At 46.1% G+C, this 21,467-nt stretch overlaps 1 protein-coding gene across 1 annotated transcript; it reads right to left on the bottom strand.

The window, feature by feature from the left end:
* Positions 1–8,837: 8,837 nt before the first annotated feature.
* LOC136154484 (uncharacterized protein CXorf49 homolog) lies at positions 8,838–12,574 on the bottom strand. The gene is made up of 4 exons (XM_065916743.1): positions 11,309–12,574; positions 9,925–10,001; positions 9,039–9,048; positions 8,838–8,903 (listed from the first exon to the last, which is right to left on the bottom strand). The coding sequence occupies exons 1-4, from the start codon at positions 12,572–12,574 to the stop codon at positions 8,838–8,840; spliced, it is 1,419 nt and encodes a 472-aa protein (XP_065772815.1).
* Between the last annotated feature and the right edge of the window lie 8,893 nt (positions 12,575–21,467).

Raw genomic sequence — 21,467 nt, 5'->3', positions numbered from 1 at the left:
CCCGCTGTCCCTAGACAGGCATCGGAGGCCAGCAACTGGAAAACACCTGCTCACTGTCAGTACATCACCCTGAGCACCACCTGTAGGGATTGTTGGCCTCCAGCTGTCGGTCCAGAGCTCCTGACCACCATACAAGGTCCATGTGAGGGTGCCCAGCCAGGTGGCTTTGTTTCCACCACTAACATCCACCTGATCCTATCCCCTCTCCTGAGCCCCAGGAACCACTCAGTAAAAACAGCCCATCAAATAAGCTAAGGACCACAAGGCCCTTGCTAGGCATCCTCTTAACAATCCCTCATGATGCTGGAAAGGTTACAGATATTATTGAAGACCTAGAAAGGGTAACCAACTTGTGCAAACATCACCCACTATATATGGCAGAGACAGACCTCAAAAGCAGATCTCAGAGTCTGAGACCAGTGTTTTTTTCTCTATATGTTCATTGCCCCTTTCTTGTGTATGGTACATCATGGCTTACAAATCAGCTTCACTCATATTCTGTCCTTGCTCAACACAATTCCATGGATCCAGCAGATGAAAAGGACTCGAGAGATTAAATAACTTGCCCAAGGCTACCATGTTTCTATTGGGCAAAGCCTGGTTCATGAACACTTGGTCACAGCCTTGCCTGCCCTCTGTCCTCAAAAGGGAAGAGGCAGATGCCCAGGGCTGGGCATCCACTGCAGCTGAAGGGCTAGGACCCCTGGGTACCACAGGTGATCTAGGACTGTCTCACTCAGTGGTGCTTCTAGAGACTGGCAGTCCGCCAAGGTTGATATTTCTGCCAGATTTTGCTATGTGACTTTGGGGACAGGATTTGGCTTCCTGGGGCCTTCACCAATGCTGCTTCAAACCTACAACTCCCAGTTGCTCCCCTCCACCCTGGGTTTAAATGAGAAACTAGATGCAGCTGGGACACATCTGGACCACTACTGCGAGCCAGACTAGACAGGGGCAGGAGCAAACGTCTGGCTGGCTGCTGCCCTCTGGTGGTGAGAGTGGGTTGACACTGGGTACCCCTCTGACTTTGTCAAGGTGACTCTCCCCAGACCATCCCAGGATAGCAAGGAAAATCAACAGCTTCTCAAGAGAGAGACTGGGACTTTGCAGGAGCAGGGCACCAGTCAGAGGAAGGGCTCCCTCCATCTTGAGGTACCCCATCTGTCCCCACTCCCTGGCTACACATGGAATGTGGGTTTCAGCCTTTTCCCTAAGCATTTGTAGTCTAGGAATCTAGTTGTGGCCAAAGCTCTGGAAGCTTTCTCCTGAGTGACTGAATCCTCTTGTGGTCAGCAAATAGTGTCTCTCAGAGGAAAGGGGGACAGGACCTCTGAGCTTTTCCAGCCGGGTGGGAAGCGGCGGCGGCAGAGGTCTGTCCCGGCTGAGTTTGGAGTGTGAAGAGTAGGGGTACACGGGCTAGCTGAGGTGTTTGGGCTCAGGATGGAGCAAGGGGTGCTTACGGGAATTGGAGGGGATGCGGTGTCTTATCCACCCCCGGATTTCTGGGCTTCGGCTCTCATGAGTCCCTCCAGTCCGGAGGGGCCGTGGATGACGTGCATCTGGGCCGTCCCCTCCACTTGCCCCCCACCCCCCCTCCCTTTTATTCTTGATGGGTCTGGCAAAAGGTCTATCAATTTTGCTTATCCTTTCAAAGAACCAGCTTTTAGTTTTATTCACTTCAGTTCAGTCATTCAGTTGTGTCTGACTATTTGCAACCCCATGGACTGCAGCACGCCAGGCTTCCCTGTCCGTCACCAACTCCTGGAGCTTACTCAAGCTCCTGTCCATCGAGTCAGGGATGTTCTCCAATCATCTCATCCTCTGTTGTCCCCTTCTCCTCTCACCTTCAATCTTTCCCAGCATCATGGTCTTTCCCAATGAGTCAGTTCTTCACATCAGGTGGTCAAAGTAGTTTCATTGATCTCATCTGTTGCTTTCTTAATCTCTATTGCTTATATCTCTGCTCTGATCTTTGATTTCTACCCTTCTGCTAACTTTCCATTTTCTTTGTTCCTTTTTCTCTCATTGCTTTAGGTGTAAGGTTAGGTTGTTTATTTGAGGTTTTTCTTGTTTCCTGAGGTAAGTTTGTATTGCTACAAAATTCCCTCTTAGAACTGCTTTTGCTGCCTTCCATAGGGGTTGTGTTTTCCCTTTCATTTCCCCATAGGTATATTATCATTTACTCTTTGATTTCTTCACTGACTTCGCCTCCACATGTTTGCTTTTTTCTACAGTTTTGTTTTTTGCTGCAGATGATTTCTACTTTTTATCACTGTTCAAGAATATGGGTTTGTTGTTGATGTTCAGCCGCACAGTCGTGTCTGACTCTTGGCGACCCCATGGGCTGCAGCTTGCCAGGCCTCCGTGTCCCTCACCATCTCCCGAAGTTTGCCTAAGTTCATGTCCATTGCATCGGTGATGCCATCCAGTCATCCCATGCTCTGATGCCCTCTTCTCCTTCTGCCCTCAGTCCTTCCCACCATCAGGGACTTTTCCAATGAGTCAGCTGTACATATCAAATGACCAAAATAATGGAGTTTCAGCTCAGCATCATTCCTTCCCAATGAGGATTGTTGATTCCGCTTAAGATTGACTGGTTTGAATTCCTTGCTGTCAAAGAGACTTGCAGGAGTCTTCTCCAGCACCACACTTTGAAGGCATCGATTCTTTGGTGCTCCACCTTCTTTACACTCCAACACTCACAACCATATGTGCCCACTGGGAAGACCATAGCCTTGACTATATGGATCTTTGTCAGCAGAGTAATGTGTCTGATTGTCAACACACTGTCTGGGTTTGTCATAGCTTTCCTGCCAAGAAGCAAACGTCCTCTGATTTCATGGCTGCAGTCACCGTCCGCAGTGATTTTAGAACCCAAGAGGAGGAAAGTGTCAACATTTCCACCGTCCCCTCCTCTATTTGCCAGGAAGGAAAGGGATGGAATGCCATGATCTTATTTTTTCCCCCCAATATTTAGTTTTAAGCCGGCTTTTTCCACTCTCCTCCTTCACCCTCATCAAGAGGCTCTTTAGTTCCTTTGCCCTTTCTGCCATTAAATTGGTATCATCTGCATACCTGCGGTTGTTGAGGTTTCTCCTGCCTGTCTTGATTCCAGCTTGTAAATCATCCAGCCCGGCATTTCTCATGATGTGCTCAACATATAGATTAAACAAACAGGGTGACAGCAGACAGCCCTGTCATACTCCTTTCTCAATCCTGACCAATCAGTTGTTCCATACAGTGTGTGTTTCTTCTGGACCCACATACAGGTTTCTCAGGAGACAGGTAAGATGGTCTGGTATTCCCATCTCTCTAAGAGCTTTCCACAGCTTATCATTATCCACACAGACAAAGACTTTGGTCTAGTTGACGAAACAGAGGTAGATGTTTTCCTGGAATTCCTTTGGTTTCTCTATAATCCAGCTAATATTGGCAATTTGATCTCTGATTTCTCTTCCTTTTCTGAACCCAACTTGGACATCTGGATGGTCTTGGTTCGCATAATGCTGAAGCCTAGCATGCAAGATTTTAAGCGTTTCCTTACTAGCATGGCAGGTGAGTGCAATTGTCTGATGGTTAGCACATTCCTGGTGCTACTGTTTTTTGGAATTGGGATGTGGATTGACTTTTTCCAGTCCTGTGGCCACTGCTAGGTCTTCCACATTTGCTGGCATAGTGAATGCAACACTTTGATGGCATCATCCTTTAGGGTTTTGAGAAGTTCTACTGGAATTCTGTCACATCCACTAGCTTTATTAAGAGCAGTGCTTCCTAAGGCCCGCTTGACTTCACTCTCCAGAATAGGTTGCTCTTGGTGGTGACCACACCATCACAGTAATCCAGTACATTAAGATCTTTTTTGTACAGTTCTTCTGTATATTCTTTCCATATCTTCTTGATCTCTTCAGCATTCACCAGTTCTCTTCCGTTTCTGTCCTTTATTGTGCCCATCTTTGGGAAAAAATATTCCCTTGATATCTCCAATTATCTTGAGGAGATCTCTAGTAATTTCCTCTTCTGTTTTTTCTTCTAGTTTTATACACTATTCATTGGAGAAGGCTTTCTTGTCTCTCCAAGTTGTTCTTTTGAAATGTCGGTTTAGTTTGATATACCTGTCCCTTTCTCCCTTGATCTTTGCTTCTCTTCTTTCTTTAGCTATTTGTAAGGCCTCCTACCACTTTGCCTTCTTGCTTTTCTTTTTCATTTGGATGGTTTTGTTCACAGCCTCCTGTACAGTATTACAGACCTCAGTCCATCATTCTTCAGACACACTGTTGGCAAGTTCTAATCCCTTGAATCCATTTGTTGCCTCTGCTGCATTATCATAGTGGATTTGCCTTAGGTCGTACCTGACTGGTCTAGAAGATTTCACCACATTTTTAGGTTAGCCTGAATTTTGCTATGTGAATCTGAAGATCCAAGCCACAGTCAACTCCATGTCTTGTTTTTTTCTGACTATATACAGATTCTACATCTTTAACTACAAAGACTGTAATCGATTTGATTTTGGTATTGACCATTTAGTGATGACCATGCGCAAAACTGTCTCTGGTGCTGTTGAAAAAGCATATTAGTATCACAATAATATGGAATTATTGAGATGCAATTTACTTACAAGGTCTCTGGCCGCTGTAAGCACATACTCTTCTGGTACCACCACCACAATGGAAATAAAAACCGTTTTCATCACCTGCAAAATTGCTTCTGGTTTCTTGTCATTTAACCCCTTTGTCAAACCCCAGACACAGGCAACACCCCATCTGTTTTCTCTATATATAGTTTGGCCTCCTCAAGAATGTCAAGTAAATGGAATAGGTCGACTTATCCATGAGGATTCTGTGAGGCAAAAGGATATACAGGTGACTCCTGGATGTGCAATGTACATGTCACCTGAGTATAGTGAAATGGGTTGATTGTTACCTACCTATTCATCAGATTGAAGGCTTACCCTGTCTATAATGTGTATATGTGTTGTCTGTTTAACTCATATTAATTCAATGCAATTTCTCTTCTATGTTTGGGTGTTTTTTTTTTTTGTATATATATATATATTTTTTTTTTTTATTTTTCAGTGGGTTTTGTCATACATTGATATGAATCAGCCATAGAGTTACACGTATTCCCCATCCCGGTCCCCCATTCCACCTCCCTCTCCACCCGATTTCTCTGGGTCTTCCCAGCCCACCAGACCCGAGTACTAGAATCATGCCTCCCACCTGGGCTGGTGGTCTGTTTCAACACAGATAATATGCATGCTGTTGTTTCAAAACATCCCACCCTCACCTTCTCCCACAGAGTTCAAAAGTCTGTTCTGTACTTCTGCGTCTCTTCTTCTGCCCTGCATATAGGGCCATTGTTACCATCTTTCTAAATTCCGTATATATGTGTTAGTATGCTGTAATGTTCTTTACCTTTCTGGCTTACTTCACTCTGTATAATGGGCTCCAGTTTCATCCATCTCATTAGAACTGATTCAAAAGAATTCTTTTTAAAAGCTGAGTAATATTCCATGGTGTATATGTACCACATCTTCCTTATCTATTCATCTGCTGATGGGCATCTAGGTTGCTTCCATGTCCTGGCTATTACAAACAGTGCTGCGATGAACACTGGGGTGCACGTGTCTCTTTCAGATCTGGATTCCTCAGTGTGTATGCCCAGAAGTGGTATTGCTGGGTCATATGGTAGTTCTATTTCCAGTTTTCTCTTCTATGTTTGGAAGGGTTGTTTTATGAATTAGAAATGGTAAATCTTTTGAAAGAAAGTGAATCTTCTTTGTAAAAGTCCTCCATCTGCATCTGAGCAGTACTTACCAGGATGTCAACATTGATTGCACAAGCACAGGTACAACAAGCACACTGTAGTCACTCAAACGCTGCTCCCTGGGTCACACAGGGACAGTCCACCTGGCAACCCTGGCAGGCCCAGAGTACCTGGCCAGACCTGCCCATTGGAGGTGAGAGTGTCCCCACTTTAAGTCAGCTGAGTAGCAGCCTTTATTGCATCTGCAAGCTTAACCAACTGCTATCATGCAAAGGAACATATAAGCCAACTGCAGGGATTAGGACTTGGACATTTTGGGGCATGATTACTGTGCCCACTGCAGCTAGCGCTCTCTTCAGGGCTCACCTACTGTAAATTCTTTGTTTGTGCCAGTGTCCCTCAATAGTCCAGAGAAAGCGGTAGACCTGGGGCTGGTGCTGGTGGGCTGGGGTGTGATAGGGAGGGAGCGTCTTCCCTGGAGTTGGACAGGCAGCAGAACCAGGCAGGATGGGGCCTAGGGCTCTCCAAGGCTGAAGGGGAAAGGCAACAGGGATGCCCTGAATGAGGCCGGGCTACTGCATTCCTCCTACCCCCTGGGGCCCAGATGGATTTCTTTAACCTGTGCCTCAGGCCCTGCCACAGATTTCCCACTGGAAGTGGAAGGCTTGGGGCTGAGCCAAGGCCTGTGATGTCTATGTTTCCAGCAACATTATAGTGAGGTAGTTGGTCTGAACTGTGTGCTCAGAGGAGGAAAGGGAGCCTGGTAAAAAGTGAAGGAGGGGTTGTGTTCATGCCCTTGCACCTCCACTTCCATGAGCTTCTCCACTTCCTCACCCTGGTGACCACACTCCCGGGCCCCTCTGTGCCCAAGGGTGGGGCTGATGCTGGTGCTGGACTCCCCGGGCACAACTTACCTACATGTCTCAGTGGCCGGAGACCTCAGCTGGACGGTCTCTGCAAAATTTACTCACTCGGACAATAGCTAGAAGTGCTACACCACCAGGCAATAACCACTGGGTCACCTCTAAACTAAGTGATCAAGCCCACCTGCTCCAGGGAGGAGTCCGAGAGTGGAAGGAGTAAGACCCACCCATGTTCTTTTCTGACCCTGAGGTGTCTACTATTCCAACCCGCACGTAGACTGTCCACCTCACCTCATTCCAAGAGGCCTGGAAGGGAATCAACGTGAGAATATGGGCGCAGTGTTCCCCATTGTCCAGGTGCAGTCACTCCTAAATTCGCTTCCTCATGGCACCCTTCTTGTGCCTGCCTCGGTTAAATCATCTTGGGCGGTCTCCTATTTCTAAGATGAGCAGCAGTATCCCTGGTGCTCTCCAGAGCCACCCTTCCCATTTTCAGTCATCCACACCCTCAGCAGTTGGCAGATATCATAGAATGCAAGGTAGGATCCAGAGCCTCCTCCAGCGACTCCAACTCTGTGAGAGTCCCAACACCCTGTCCTGAGGTGTGCTGACTCCTGCATCATCCCTGTCCTACATTTTGGGAACATGACAACACCCCTTGAATATTGGGGGTCCAACCCTGGCTTCTGCTCACTCAATGCCTTACAGAATCTGGACCAGTCTCTACTTTCTTTTCTCCCCAAATCATATCCTTATGCCTCAAGGGCATTATCCTTGCTGACATTTATTCACACAGAGAGATATCCAGGCACCAACTCTGAATGTGCTACCTTCCATCATACTCCCTTTTGTGTAATAAAACCCTGGTCTTTCAGGAATGGTGTCAGGCAGAACATACCCTCAGTTCACTCAAACACAGATCTCTCTGAGTCTCAGGCTGGCACAGTCCTGGAGTGCTGGTTGAGGGAAACAAAGTGCTCCCCAAATTCCAGTGAGGGGGAAATTGAACACAGTGTTCAGACTCATTGTCATGTTCCCTAAAGTACTAGTCCGGGGTACTGAGCTGGGATACTCTGGGAAATATCATTTGTTGAAAGATTTGTGTCATGGGTCTGGAGGAGCATTATTTGACAGGGACCCGGCAAGAACAGAGACTTACTAACCACACTTGTCATAGAGCATGATGGGCCCATTTCCACTCAAGCGTATAGAGAGGCTCAGGCTGGAGATGAGGGTGGTCAGCTGGCTAGGGCAGGAAGGATGTGAAAACACAAAAGACCACCATCCATCTCTAGCTGCCAGGGTGCAGTCTGACCCAGGTTGGCACCAAACAGATGCGTCTCCTGACGTCCAGTCCAGAGACTAGCCTGTCTCCTGTGTTTCCTGTACCTTCCCTCCTGCTCCCCAGGTCACTGGGTCCAGGCTTCATGCCAAAGTCCTTCATTGAATCCAAAGGAGAAGCGAAACTATTGGTGCCTGAGTCTCAGGGGTGAGGGATAAAGCGGAGACGAAGACTGTGTGCAGGTTCCAGCCTGCAAGGTGGGAGTGGGGTGGGGGTGGGGATGGTACGGGCAGTAGGGACTCCAATGAGAGGGCAGAGCCTGGGAAGGGAGAGATGAGGGCACCTGTGCCTGTTTTCACCTGCTGAAATACAGGTGCACGCATGGTCACCAATGGCAATTGAGGGGAGGGATCGAGGGTACTCCAGTGGAAAATAGAGTGGTCAGGGTAATTGGGACATGAATCCAGTGTGGCAAGCAGGATGGGATGGAGCTCTGTGAGTCATGAGTTCCTTCCAATGGGGAGGCAGAATGTCAACGATGGATGGGAACCGGCAAATCCCAGAGGAGCGAATTTAAAGAACTAGAAGAAGCCTTTAAGGGAATGGGAGGATGGGTCAATGTGGCCATACAAGGCCCTCAGTGAACCCAGACCAGCGGCACTCTGGTGCCCTGCTGGCCTGGATGGTAGCAGAGGCTGACCCAGAATCCCCACCGCAGGACGCCAGAAGGACTGCTCTGCAACAGGCTCTGATATGAGTGGCTCCCCCCCAGGCCTTGCCCCACTCCGCCTACCCCTACCTCCCAGAGAGAGGGTAGAGCACAGAATATGAGAAGTCCTTTAATCAAAAACTGCTGTGAAACTGGGGCAGAGAGGGGGCAAACAAGGGCAGAGGATGCCCTGGTGGAGGCAGAACGAGAGGCAACAAGCTTAGCCGCAGCTCGCCGGCCCGGGAGGTAACAGCTGCTCCTCTTGCAGGAAGATACTGGGCTCAACCTGTAAAACAGCAGAGTCAGGGAAGAGCCTCAAGCCAGGGCAGCCCACAGCCCTGCTCAACAGCCAACATTGTGGGAAGGGGTATGCAGTGTGTAACACTCACTTCAAACGATCTGGAACTTGTCAGCCAGGTACCGCATGGAGGCTGCAACAGGGAGAGGCATAAACAGGTGCTCCAGACAGACAGACAGAGAAGCCTGTGCCCCTGTCCCGGTGGGGAACCACCTAGCCCTGCAACCTGAAACGCACATACCCCCAGCCCCAATGCAAAGAGCTCTGGGCCTGATCACTCCCCGCCAACGGAATTTAATGTGGAGCCATTTCCTAAAAGGAAACAAAATGTGCCAGCAGCTCTCAAGCTTGGGGCCACACACAAACCATTCAAAAACTGTCTCGTAAACAATCCAGCAAGACTCTTAAAGGCCACACCAGATCAACAAGGCATCTCTAAAGTCCTATCAGAAGGAGGTCTCTAGGACTTCCTGGCTGGCAGAGTGTGCACACAGTCCACGCAGTACTTTGCTACTTGTCCACATCCGCAGCTGAATATGCACCGCACGCTCCAGCGACAGGCTTGATAGGTTCTCCTCCCCACAGGAATGCTAATCCCTATAAGGCCCCCTGCACCTGCAGCCCACCTCACCCCAAGGGCCCACCCCAATTCTGCACTAAGAACCCGCTGCTCTCTGTCCCTGGTTCCTCATACCAAGTTGCTCCTTAAGGTCGTCTATTTCTCTCTGTAGCACCAGACACTAGGCCAGCAGACAAAGGAGGAACAGAAATGGTTAGTATACACCCGCCTCCCCTCTCCTCCTCCTCTCCTCTTCCCCAGGTCCTCATCCCAAACCAGATGTCTAGACTGGCAAGGGAAAGACATTCCTCAGTGGAATGGAGGTGGGCTCCCTCCCTGGGGTGCAGGATAGCGGCGGGGGTGGGGGGGGCCCACACGTCAGTTGCACTTGGACTCAGATCCCAACATGGTGTTCGGGTGTGCATTCATAGGAGCCAGAAGAAACATTACCCGAGGACAGCCCTGCCTTCTGCGTGGCTGCTGCTGCCTTTTCGGTCTTGGGCCATGGTCAGTTGGTTCCTGGTCACCTGAGAGAGAAAGGACACACAATCCAGCTTCCCAGGTTCCCAGTGAGGTGGAAACCGCCAAGCAGGCTCTAAAGTGAGGTGAGGCAGTACCACCCTCTGCTAGCATCACGTCTCCCCTGCTCTGCCTGGGAGGCAGTGCAAACTTTCTCTCTGGGCCTGCCCCTCTATTCCTTAGGGCAGCCATTTCACCATGATGGAGGCTCTGCATTCGAGCCTCCCAGAGCGGCAGCCACAGCCAGCACCTGGGAGAGCAATGTGGGTGAACAGCACTTCACAGAAAAGGCTATTAGCCTGCAGGTCTACGCCCAGAGTAGCTGTTGGGGCACAGCCACCGATCACCCCTGCCAAACAAATTCTACACAGAAGGTGATGGGGCCAGGTCCAGCCCTGGTGACACCCTGTTTCTCATGGGAGAAGTGGCCTGAGAGCAAGGCTGAGCCCCCAGAAGAGAGAGTGAGTCAGATACAGAGGTTTCTGCCCTCACCCCTGGCCTCCTCCCCTATATCAAAACCCAGGACACTCACCTGATGGGCCAGGCCCTCTGGGCCTGACTTCTCCCTTGTTCATGGCCACGGGCTCTGAGTTTCTTGAATCCTGTATGCCTCTGATGTTGAGGTTGGCCCTGCCAGGTTCTCCATGATGCAGCGATGGAGAAGATGGCCATGGCCTGTCAGTGGTAAGCTACAAACAAGATTTCTCACTAATCTGGAGTAAGGATATGTGTGTGCGTGTGCATGTGTGTACCAGTGCATTTATATGTCTGTGTTTGTGAGAGCTCATGTGATTCAAGACAGAGCTGAGGCAGGGAATCGGAAAGAGTATTGAAAGGCTGATCTCTTTAGCACATTCTCTGTCAGTCAGCCCCAGGCCTGTAGGCAGAACTGAGCTGGGGACAACATGTGGCACTGAGAAAGCCTGGGGCCCCTGCAAAGAAGGTTTGGGGAAGAGCTAGGAAGTAGGATTCAGGAAAGTGATGTGTCTAAACACCGAAGCTCTGTGAAGCTTTTAAGGGGTCCCCTCAAATCAATTCAGCTACCAGCTCTCCCTTCCACTCCAGACCCAGCCTCGTGGAGGAGGCTGGAAATAGGACAAAGGTGGAACACCGAGCTCAGCACACCCAAAGTGCTACCTTAACTTTTGTCCCTAGTGAAAGGACACCAATCTGGCATCCTAATGACCTAGTGACCGAGGGTCACCCAATGACGACCCCTGAGGGATGGAGAGAAGGAGCACCGGGTGAAGACCTGTGCCCTGGGGAGGGTGGGAGGGGGAAGAGTGGGGAGAGAGGAGGGGTCTGGCCTACTCACTTGGCCTTTTGGGAATGGGTCTCTATTTGGGTCGTTGTCTGCTCCTGACACCGCCACTGCTGCCACCGACTCCCGGGCCCGCCGAGCCACGGGTTTCTTCCCAGCGCCGGTGTGCTTGGACTCTTCAGCTCCCGAAGGGACCAAGGCATACTTCTTGGACCTCCCGAGTAGTGGGATGCCAGAGATTGGGGGAAAGGTGGCCAGTTCCAGGGGAGTGGCCGAGATTCCCTGCCCCCAGGAAGGGAAGGTTCTCTCCACAGCAGGTTTGGAGATGCCCCCAAGGGATTTCTTCTCCTGGACCCCCTTCCTCCTAGGAGTGGGCCGCGGCCTGCTGCCTGTAGCGGCAGCTGCAGTAACTGATACTACTGCCACTCCCGGGTAGCTGGGCAGGCTGCCCCCCTTCCCCCAGAGCACACTCTGCATTTTCTTAGGGGGAGAGGTGTCCTCCTGCTCTGCACCGCCCTGCCAGCCCTCCCTTTCCACAACCGAAATTAATCCTTGTGGAGCCGAGGACTGGCAAGTGCCTGGCACGTTAAGGAGATTCTCCCTGCCTTGGACATGCAAGCGTCTGGGTGTGTTCCCAGGATCCTCAGGGCTGTTGAGCATGGCCTGGCCTCCGTCTTTGGGATAAATGCTCACCCTCATCCGCTCTATCTCACTGAACTCATCAGAGGACTTGGGTTCGGACAGCAGCTCAGCTTGGCTTTCTGAGGGGGGCCACTGGCGATCCACAGCCACATTCATCCTACTTCTAGTGCCTCTCTTAGGGTTCCCACCCACGTGGAGAGGGCTGGCCTCAGCCTGTGCCGCTTCCCCACACCTCTGGGTGGCACTGCCTCGACTGCGGGGACGCGCCTCGAGATTCCACAAGGCAGACACTTCGCCGACCACATAGCTCTCCTGGGACAGGTAACCGCGGGTGCCCAGCAAATTCAGGTTGGCCAGCTGCTGCAGGATGGCCGCCACTGACTCGTCAGCCAGCTGCAGGGTGTCCCCCTGATCGGCGGCCGGGGACCCAGGCCGGCCTTCGCAGCCCCACAGCCCTGGCCCTCCCGCTTCCAGCAGCTCCCGCTCTGACTCGAAGCCCTCAGGGTCTGGGGAGCCATCCCCGCCCTCACCCTCGCAGCTTCGCAGTGCCCCAGCCTCGGGGCTAAGGCTGGGTCCCTGCGGGCCTGCGGAGCCGGCCTCAAGGCCGCTGGTCTGCTCCCCACACTCTGAGCTGAAACCCGCTCCCGAAACAGACACCTCATCATCTGGGGAGCTCATGTCGCGATCTGGGTGGCCGCCGGACCTGGGGCAGCGACGATTTATCAACCGGGTCGCGGTGGCGGCGGTGGTGGTGGTCACGGCAGGTGAGGCGGGCGTCGACTGGAGCTCGCCGTCAAACACCAGGAGCACCACACGCAGGAGATGGCCGCAAATAACGCGAGACTTTCAGCGTGCCAGCCCTGCCGCCTCCTCATTGGTCCGGTTCCTGCCAACCAGCACGCGCCTTGTTTGGCCGTCCCCTCGAGGTGTAACCAATGGGGTCGACAGCCTCCTCTGGCTTGCTGCCAAGCCCAAGGACCATCCCGGCAGTTTGGAGTTGGTGGGTGAAGTTGAAGCTGCGAGGATACGTCTGTCAAGCCTCTCTTCCCACCTCCTCCTGTCGCACCTCTGCTTTCTGGTTAGAGTCACAGCCCTGAGCCCCAACTGTGTACAAAATGGGTGGAGCGGGAGGCAGGAGGGTACTGAGGGCGCTGGTCTCCTGGGAGGTGAGGATGAAACGTCAGGATGGAGGCGCTGGACGCCTAGCACGTTCTGAAAGCATTTGCAGCCTCCCTTCCACCACAAGTCTTATGACCAATGGGAGAGTGGGCAGAGGAATCCCGCACTCAGTGGTGAGTGGTCGGCGTACTTCTCCCTAAGTGGCCAGAGGACAAAGGGATCGTAGTTTTGTTCTGTAACATCTCTGCCTCAACTGCTCCATCAAATGTTCTTGGCAGGCAGATTTGGGGGACAGACTGGGGTTGACCTTGCTCCCTGAGCTCTTTCTCCGATCTGAGGCAATTGAAAGAAGAGAGAATCTTAGTGTCCAGTTACAGTCGCAAAGGTGCTCATGGCTTCTGATTCTTGAGATGTAAACTAAAACAACTAATCAGGTTTCACACACTAGGAAGACAACCTTCCTAGAGGTTAACCCTTCTGAGAGTGGGAGAAGTTAGGAGCAAACCCCTGTGGCAGTGGTGCAAGAAATCTATTTGGGAGGTAATTTGGCAGAATCTATTAAAAGCAACTTATACAGCAGGGACCCTGTGCCTGGCACTCAATGGTTCCTTGTGATATTCCTAGGACTATAGTACCAGTGATTACCAGCCTCTTACAGGTGAGGAAACAGGTACTGAGAGGTCAGTCACTGAGCCAAGGTCATTTGGCCTGTGCAGATCAGTGGTAGCATTAAAACCAAGCAATTTGACTCCAGAGCCCTTGCTTTGATCCAAATATCTTAAAACTGAAAAAAAAAGAAAAACAAAAGCTCCTTTTATTCTCTTCCAGCAAGTCTCCTGTCTGGCACAACTTCTATAAGTGAGGGTATATTTCTGAGATGTCTATTTTAGTTCATTGGTCTATTTGTTAATATGGCAGTACCACACAGTTTTGATTACTGTAACTTTGTGATATATTGAAATCAGGAAGTGTGAGTTTTCTACTTTTTTTCTTTTTCCACATTGCTTTGCCTATTAAAGATCTCTTTAGATTCTCTTTAAATTTTAGGATGAAGTTTTCTTTTTCTGTAAAACATGCCATTGAGATTTTGATAGGGCTTGCAGTGTGTAGATCAGTCTGGGTAGTATGTTGGAAGAACAGGTCCAATGGAGTGTGTGTGTGTGTGTGTGTGTGTGTGTGTGTGTGTGTGTGTGTGAAAAAGAATTGACTCATTCAATTATAGAGGCTGGTAAGTCCCAAGATCTAGAGGGTGAGTTGGCTAGCTGGAGACCCAGAAGAGCCAGTGGTTTAGCTCTAGTCCAGGTTAGAAGGCCTAAGAACCAAACCAATAGAGCTGATATTTCAGTTTGGCTCTCTAGGCAGTAAAAGAAGCTGATGTCCCAGTCCAAAGGCTTTCACATAGGAGAAATTCTCTTACATGAGGAAAGTTTGCCTTTTTTGCTTTATTGAGACTACCAACTGATTAGGTAAAGCTCACCCACATTATCCTGGGGAAATCTGTTCTATCCAGTTGATTGATTTAAATGTTAATCTCATGGAAAAGCACCCTACAGAAACACCCAGAATAATGTTTGCCTAAGTATCTAGGCACTCTGTGGACCAGTCAAGCTGACACATAAAATTAACCATCTCAGATAGCGTGGACCTCTTAACAGTATTTAGTATTCCAGTCTGTGTAGACAGATGTCTTTCCATTTGTTTGTGTTTCCATTTATTTGTATTTCTTTTTAATTTCTTTCAGCAATGATTTGTAGTTTGTAGTATACAAGTCTTTTGACTCCTTGCTTGAGTTTATTTCTCAGTATTTTATTCTTTTTTGATGCTAATGTCAATGGAATTGTTCTCTTAATTTCCTTTTCAAATTGTTCTTTGTTAGTGTGTAGTGATTAAACTGAATTTTGTTTCTTGATTTTGTGTCCTGGAACTTTGTTGAATATGTTTATTAGTTCTCCCAGTTGTGTGTGTGTGTGTGTGTGTGTGTGAGTGTAATCTTTTGGGTATTCCATGTACAAAATCATGCTATCTGCAAACGGAGATACTTTTATTGTTTCTGATTTGGATGCCTTTAATCTCTTCTTGTTTCTTAAGTGCTCTGGCTATGACTTCCAGTGTGTTGAATAGTAGTGGTGAGAGTGGGCTTCCTTGTCTTGTTCCTTACCTTAGAAGAAGAGATTTCAGCTGTTCACCACTGAGTATGATGTTCATTGTGGACTTTACTTATATGGCTTTTATTATGTTGAGGTAATTTCTTTCTACTCCTAGTTCTTTGAGTGTTTTTATCATGAAAGAGGGTTGAATTTTTATGCCTCTATAGAGATGATGATGTGATATTTGTCCTTCATTCATGTTAATGTGTTTTATTGCATTGATTAATTTTGTTAGTTAATTGTATGTTAAACTAACCTTGCATCCAAGGGATAAGCCCCATTTGACTGTATCATACAGTCCTTCTAATGTGCTGTTGAGTTCGTTTTGCTAGTATTTTGTTGAGGAGTTTTGCGTCTGCATTCATCTGGGAAACTGGCCTGTAATACTCTTTTCTTTTGGTGCCTTTAATATCAGGGTGAAATGAGTTTGAAAGTGTTACCTTTTCTTCAACATTTTTGGAATGATTTGAGAAAGATTGGTATTAATTCCTTAAATGTTTGGTGGAGTTCTCCATTGAAACTATCTGTTCCTGTTTTTTTTTCTGTGTGTGTGGGGGGAGTTAGTGATTACTGATTCAATCTCATTATTGGCCTATCAGGTTTTCTATTTCTCCTTGATTCAGTTCTGGTAGATTGTTGTTTCTAGGAATTGATTCACTTCTTCTAGGTTGTCCAGTTACTTTCCAAACAATGGTTCATAATGTCCTCTTATAATCCTATTTGTTTCTGGGGCATTGATTGTAATATCCCATCTTTTATTTCTAATTTTAGTTATTTTCATCTTTTTCTCTTAATCTATCTAAGTATTTGTCAGTTTTCTTGATCTTTTAAAAAGCAAATACAGTTATGTTGAATTTTTCCTGTTGTCTTTTCTGTAATTTTTTTTATCTCTGCTTTAATCTTTATTATTTCCTTCCTCTGCTGGCTTTGGATTTCATTTGTTCCTTTTCTAGCTCCTTGAGGTGTAAAATTATATAGTTGATTTGTGATCTTTCTTCCTTTTTAAGGTACGCATTTATAGTTATAAAGTCCCAGCATTGCTTTCATTGTACCCCGTAAGTTTTGTCATGTTGTGTTCTCATTTTTCCTGTCTCAAGATGTTTTCTAATTTCCCCTGTGGCTTCTTTTCTGACCCATTGATTGTTTAAGTATATGTTGTTAAACTTTGGTACATTTGTGGATTTTCCCATCTTCCTTGTGCTGTTGCCTTCTGGTTTCATTTACTGTGATCAGAAAAGATACTGTGGTGTAGTTTCAGTTTTCTTGAAGTTGCTAAGGCTTGTTCTGTGGTTTAACATGTAGTTCATGCTGGAGAATGTTCCATTTATATAGGAGGATGTGTATTTCACTGTTGTTGGATGGATTGTTCTGCATATGTTGTTAAGTTCAATTGGTCTGTAGCCTTGTTAGGTCCTCTATTTGCTTGTTGATCTACTGTTTGGTTGTTTTTATCCATTATTGAAAGTGGGATATCAAAGTGTCTTAGTGTTATTGTGTGGCAATCTATTTCTCCCTTCAAATATGTCAACATTTGCTTTCTATAGTTAAGAGCTCTGAGGTTTGGTGCCTAAATTTGTGTAATTGTTATATTATGTTGATGAATTGACCCTTTTAGAATTATATAATGTCCTTTGTCACTTATTGCTGTTTTTTATTTAAAATCCATCTTACCTGATATTAGTATAGCCATTCCTGCTCTCATGTTGCATGGAAAATCTATTTCCATTCTTTAATTTTCAGCCTCTGTGTGTTCTTAGACCTAAAGCGAATCTCCTGTAGACAGTGTATATGGATTCTGTTTTTTCCCTAATCATTCAGCAAATCTATGTATCTTGGGAAGTTTAATCCATTGACATTTAAGGTAATTATTGATAGGATGGACTTCACTACCAGTTTGTTAATTATTTTCCATATGTCTTGTAGCTTTTTTGTCCCTCCTTTCATCTCTTATTGCTTTCCCTCCAATTTCGTTGATTTTCTTTTTTGTAGTGATATGTATTAATCCCCTTCTTATTTCCTTTTTTATATATTCTACAGATATTCTCCATGTGGTTACCTTTGGAGTTATATAAAACCTCTTTAATTTATGCACTATTTTAAATGGCTGAAATCAGCTGCAGTTACATATAAAAACTGAATTCTTTCCCAGCTCGCTCCCTTTTTATGGTATTAATAACATACATCTTTATATATTGTATACCCTTTAATATAGGTTTATAATTATTATTTTTATGTCTTTCTTATTTAATTCTATTCACCAAAACTCTCATAGTGTTTAGTCCATGTATTTGTCTTTACCAGAGAACCTTATATTTTGACATGACTTCAGAGTGCTGTTTACCTTCCCTTTGTATCAATTGGAAGGACTTCCTTTAGCCTATCTTGTGGAGCAGGTCTAGTGGTAAAGAACTCCATCAGCTTTTGCTCATCTGGGAACGTTTCCAGTCTTGTGGAAGTGGGGCCCAGTATCTGAGATGGCTGTGCAATTGTAGTATTGGAGGGTTGTGTGGGTGAGGGTGTCTTCCTTTCATCTCTCTCTGTCTCTGCCTCTCTTCCTGTATTCTCTTGCATGATAAGACTTTCTATGTAGAAAGAGTAAAATGCACATACGAACTTAAAAATAACCTAACTGCCCTAAACTACAGTTTTGGTTGGCACAGAACTCACTTTCTGAAGGACCACATACAACTGTTTGACCAAATGTTTCATCACCACATACCTAAGAGTAACAACTTTGCAACCTGCCATAGCTTTACCATTATGGCTCCCAGTCAATCCTTCCTATTCAGCCAATTCTAAAACTTTAGATTCTGTAACTTACAGCTTGCACTTTGAGGTACCAAATTCTAAATCAATTAGAATCTGAATTTAGCTCCAGTAACAGGAACTACAAAAACAGTAGCTTAAACAAATTAAGTAAATTTTTTTTCTATTTGAGGAAAAGTCTGAAGATGGGCAGTCAAAGGCTGAAATAGTACTTCATGATGTTTTCAGAAATTCAGACTCCTTTTGTATTTCTGCTCAGTGTGAGAATGATCATTTATTTAGCCTTCACGAGATGGCTGTCTGAGCTTCATCTTTCACATCTGTCTTCAAGGCAGCAGAGAGGAAGAGAAGGTAAAGAACAAAAGGAGACTGGTCAACTGATTCAGCTCTCCCACTCAGGTTTCTTTGCCATAAAATATGTTTGTATCAGCATTTAGGTAGTTTTATTTCATTGCTAGTTTTAGCAGAGTATACCGTCAAAGAATGATATATCCAGTGTGGATTTGGCAGTGGTACATCAAAACAGATGTTAAACAAAGAGCACGCAATCTGCAAAGAGATTTATAATAATAATTTAAAGCTTCATCATCTAGGATCATTCCAATTTAAAACACTATGAAATGAAATCAACTTCTGATGGTAAGAAAAGAAATATAAGGCAAGAAGAAAACTAGCATTTGTTGAGTTAAGAGTATGAGCTTTCCATAAGATAGATATTATTCTTCAGTGGGAAACCTTGCAGATACAAAATAAAATCCAAATATTTGGTCATGTAATACAAATTTTACCTGAAATAAAGCCAAAGCCATAGATTCTGGCTCTGGCTTGTCAGCTATTCCTGGCACTAACATATCTGCAGAAGCATCTGGCCAATTTGTACCTAGTGACGCTTTATGCATGCTAATGGGGTTCAGGTAAAATGAACCTGTGTACAGAGCATTCTCCACCCTGGGGGAGTTATCAGTATACAATAGGAGTTCATATTTTTGTTTCCTTATAGTAATTCAAATGTACCTCCTGCTGTGATTTTTATTTTGCAAAATGAATCTGTGTCCTCTACTTACACTTAACAACAACAACAATAATAATAGTAAAAACTCTAGCTTTAAAGAGTTGACATTTACCACTCAAGATGTGGGACATACTGAGGTCACATTGCTTTCTGAGGAATCTACCCCAAAGCTCTATGTACTCACTTCTAATTATGTCTCACTGGCCAGAATTTAGTCCTGTGCTTATACCTCTCTGAGGAAGCCTGGGAAATGTAACTTTTTAGCCTGCACATATTGCTGCTCTCAACAAAATCAGTTTGTTAACAAGGAAGAAGGAAAGAAAAGATCTCATGGGGGCAACTCTAACAAGTTGGGACAGAAGGGAATTTATCCCTTGCAGAATTGTTAGAAGGGCTATAGAAGAAACTTTGAGCAAAGCTCTCAGAAACATTGTTGCTTAATTGGTCTGAGTAACCTCAGAAACACTGCCTCTATTGCCATCAGTGCCACGGAAACCATGACCTCTGCCCAGCAGTTTCTTCATGTTACAAATCAAAGCCTTCTGCAGAAATGCCCTAATGGTGAGAACCACATCACAGGCATGCAACGGATATTGGGAAATGTAGAATAAGAAAATTATCTGAAGAAGATCGGATTCATAATAGTGGTGAGTGAGCATATTTCATTGATTCTAAGACAGGCCTTTTGTTTGTTTGTTTTGTTTACATTTTCATGTTTCTAAAGTGAGCTTACATTTGACAGTGCCAGCTGTTGGTGATCTGCCAGTTTTATGATGTAGTTTTCGTTATTTATACGTACATGAAACACTGGGAAGACCCAGAGGGATCAGGTAGAGAGGGAGGTGGGAGGGGGGATCGGGATGGGGAATACATGTAAATCCATGGCTGATTCATGTCAATGTATGACAAAAACCACTGCAATGTTGTGGGGTAATTGGCCTCCAACTAATAAAAATAAAAAAAAGAAAGCATCTCCACTGACACGGTGCAGATGGGGGTCTCAGTAGTTTGGAAGGAAATCCTGGACCCAGCAGTGAAGCACTCTTTACAAATGTTGCATGTGGTGCAAAACTAGCAATACTGATAATTCTGAGTTGAAAGGGACTAATAAAATTCTATACTAAATAGAAAGAACTCGTGGAAATGTTATAAAATTTTTTTGATTTTTTGTGTATTTCTAAGAGATTTACAAAATAAATGTAAATGATATGCTTCAATAAGAACAAGATAAGAACATCTAACTGATAAGGGATTGACTCGGTTGTACCATGGTCAGGAATTGAGCCTGAGGAAATCATTTAAAAGAAAAAAGAATTCTCTGTGTATAAAGAAGTTTGCTCACAGCAGTGTAGTTTATAAGGGCAAAAAGCCCTGATAGATACTTACATTTTCATCACAAAAGCTACTAATTGAAAGTTTACTATGTGCCAAGCCCTCCCTCTGTCATTTCATTCTCACAACAGCCATGTGAAGTAGACACTAATCTTATCCCTATTTCATATGCGAGACACAAGCCTGTGATAACTTGTCCAAAGTCAAACAGCTAGTAGGTGGTGGAATCGGGATTTAAACTCTGGTCCCGGGGTTACAAATCTGTGTTATGCAGCTGTTAGAAAAAAGAAGTATGTTGCAATAAAAATAATATACTGCACTGTTCTAAGCAAGAACTCACGAAATCTGAAAGTATCTAAAAATGTATTAAAACATGAATTTACAGAATGCGTTTCAGGCAACCAGTAGGTCCAATGGCTCTGGATCTTTCTTGGCTTATGGAACTTGTGTTAGTCTCTTCAAGCTGCCCAAACCAAATACCACAGGCTGGATGGCTTAAACAAAGAACATTTAGTTTCTCACAGTTCGGGATACTAGACATCCAAGATCAAGGTGCCAGCAAGTTCAACTCATGGTGAAAGCACTCCCTTGTATTGTAGTTCACCAACTTCTCTCTGTTTCTTCACATAACATTTCCTCTGGGTATGTATGGGGAAAGAGAGAGAGAGAGATCTCTGGAATCTCTTTCTCTTATAAGGATATCAGATCCTATGGGATTAGGGCTCCACTCTTACAACCTCTGTGTGTGCTGTGCTTGGTTGCCCAGTCGTGTGTGACACTTGGCACCCCGTGAACGATGGCCCACCAGGCTGCTCTGTCCATGGGAATTCTCCAGGCAAGAATACTGGAGTGGGTTGCCATGCCCTCCTCCAGGGGATCTTCCCATCACAGGGGTCGAACCCAGGTGTCCTGCATTGCAGGCAGATTCTTTACCATCTGGACACAATGGAAGTCCAAGAATACTAGGGTAGGTAGCCTATCCCTCCTCCAGGGGAACTTCCCGACCCAGGAATCTAACTGGGGTCTTCTGCATTGCAGGCAGACTCTTTACCAGCTCCCTTAATTAACCCTAATTACCTCTCTAAAGGCTCCATCTCCAAATTCAGTCACATTGAGGGTTAAGGCTTTAAGATAGGAATTTGGGGGCAACACAATTCAGCCCATAATAGGACTCCTTTGAGAATCTAATGAGCTC

Source organism: Muntiacus reevesi, chromosome X, assembly GCF_963930625.1.
Source record: "Muntiacus reevesi chromosome X, mMunRee1.1, whole genome shotgun sequence".
NCBI classification, from domain to species: Eukaryota; Metazoa; Chordata; class Mammalia; order Artiodactyla; family Cervidae; genus Muntiacus; species Muntiacus reevesi.
This window is presented reverse-complemented; position numbering and strand designations above follow the sequence as displayed.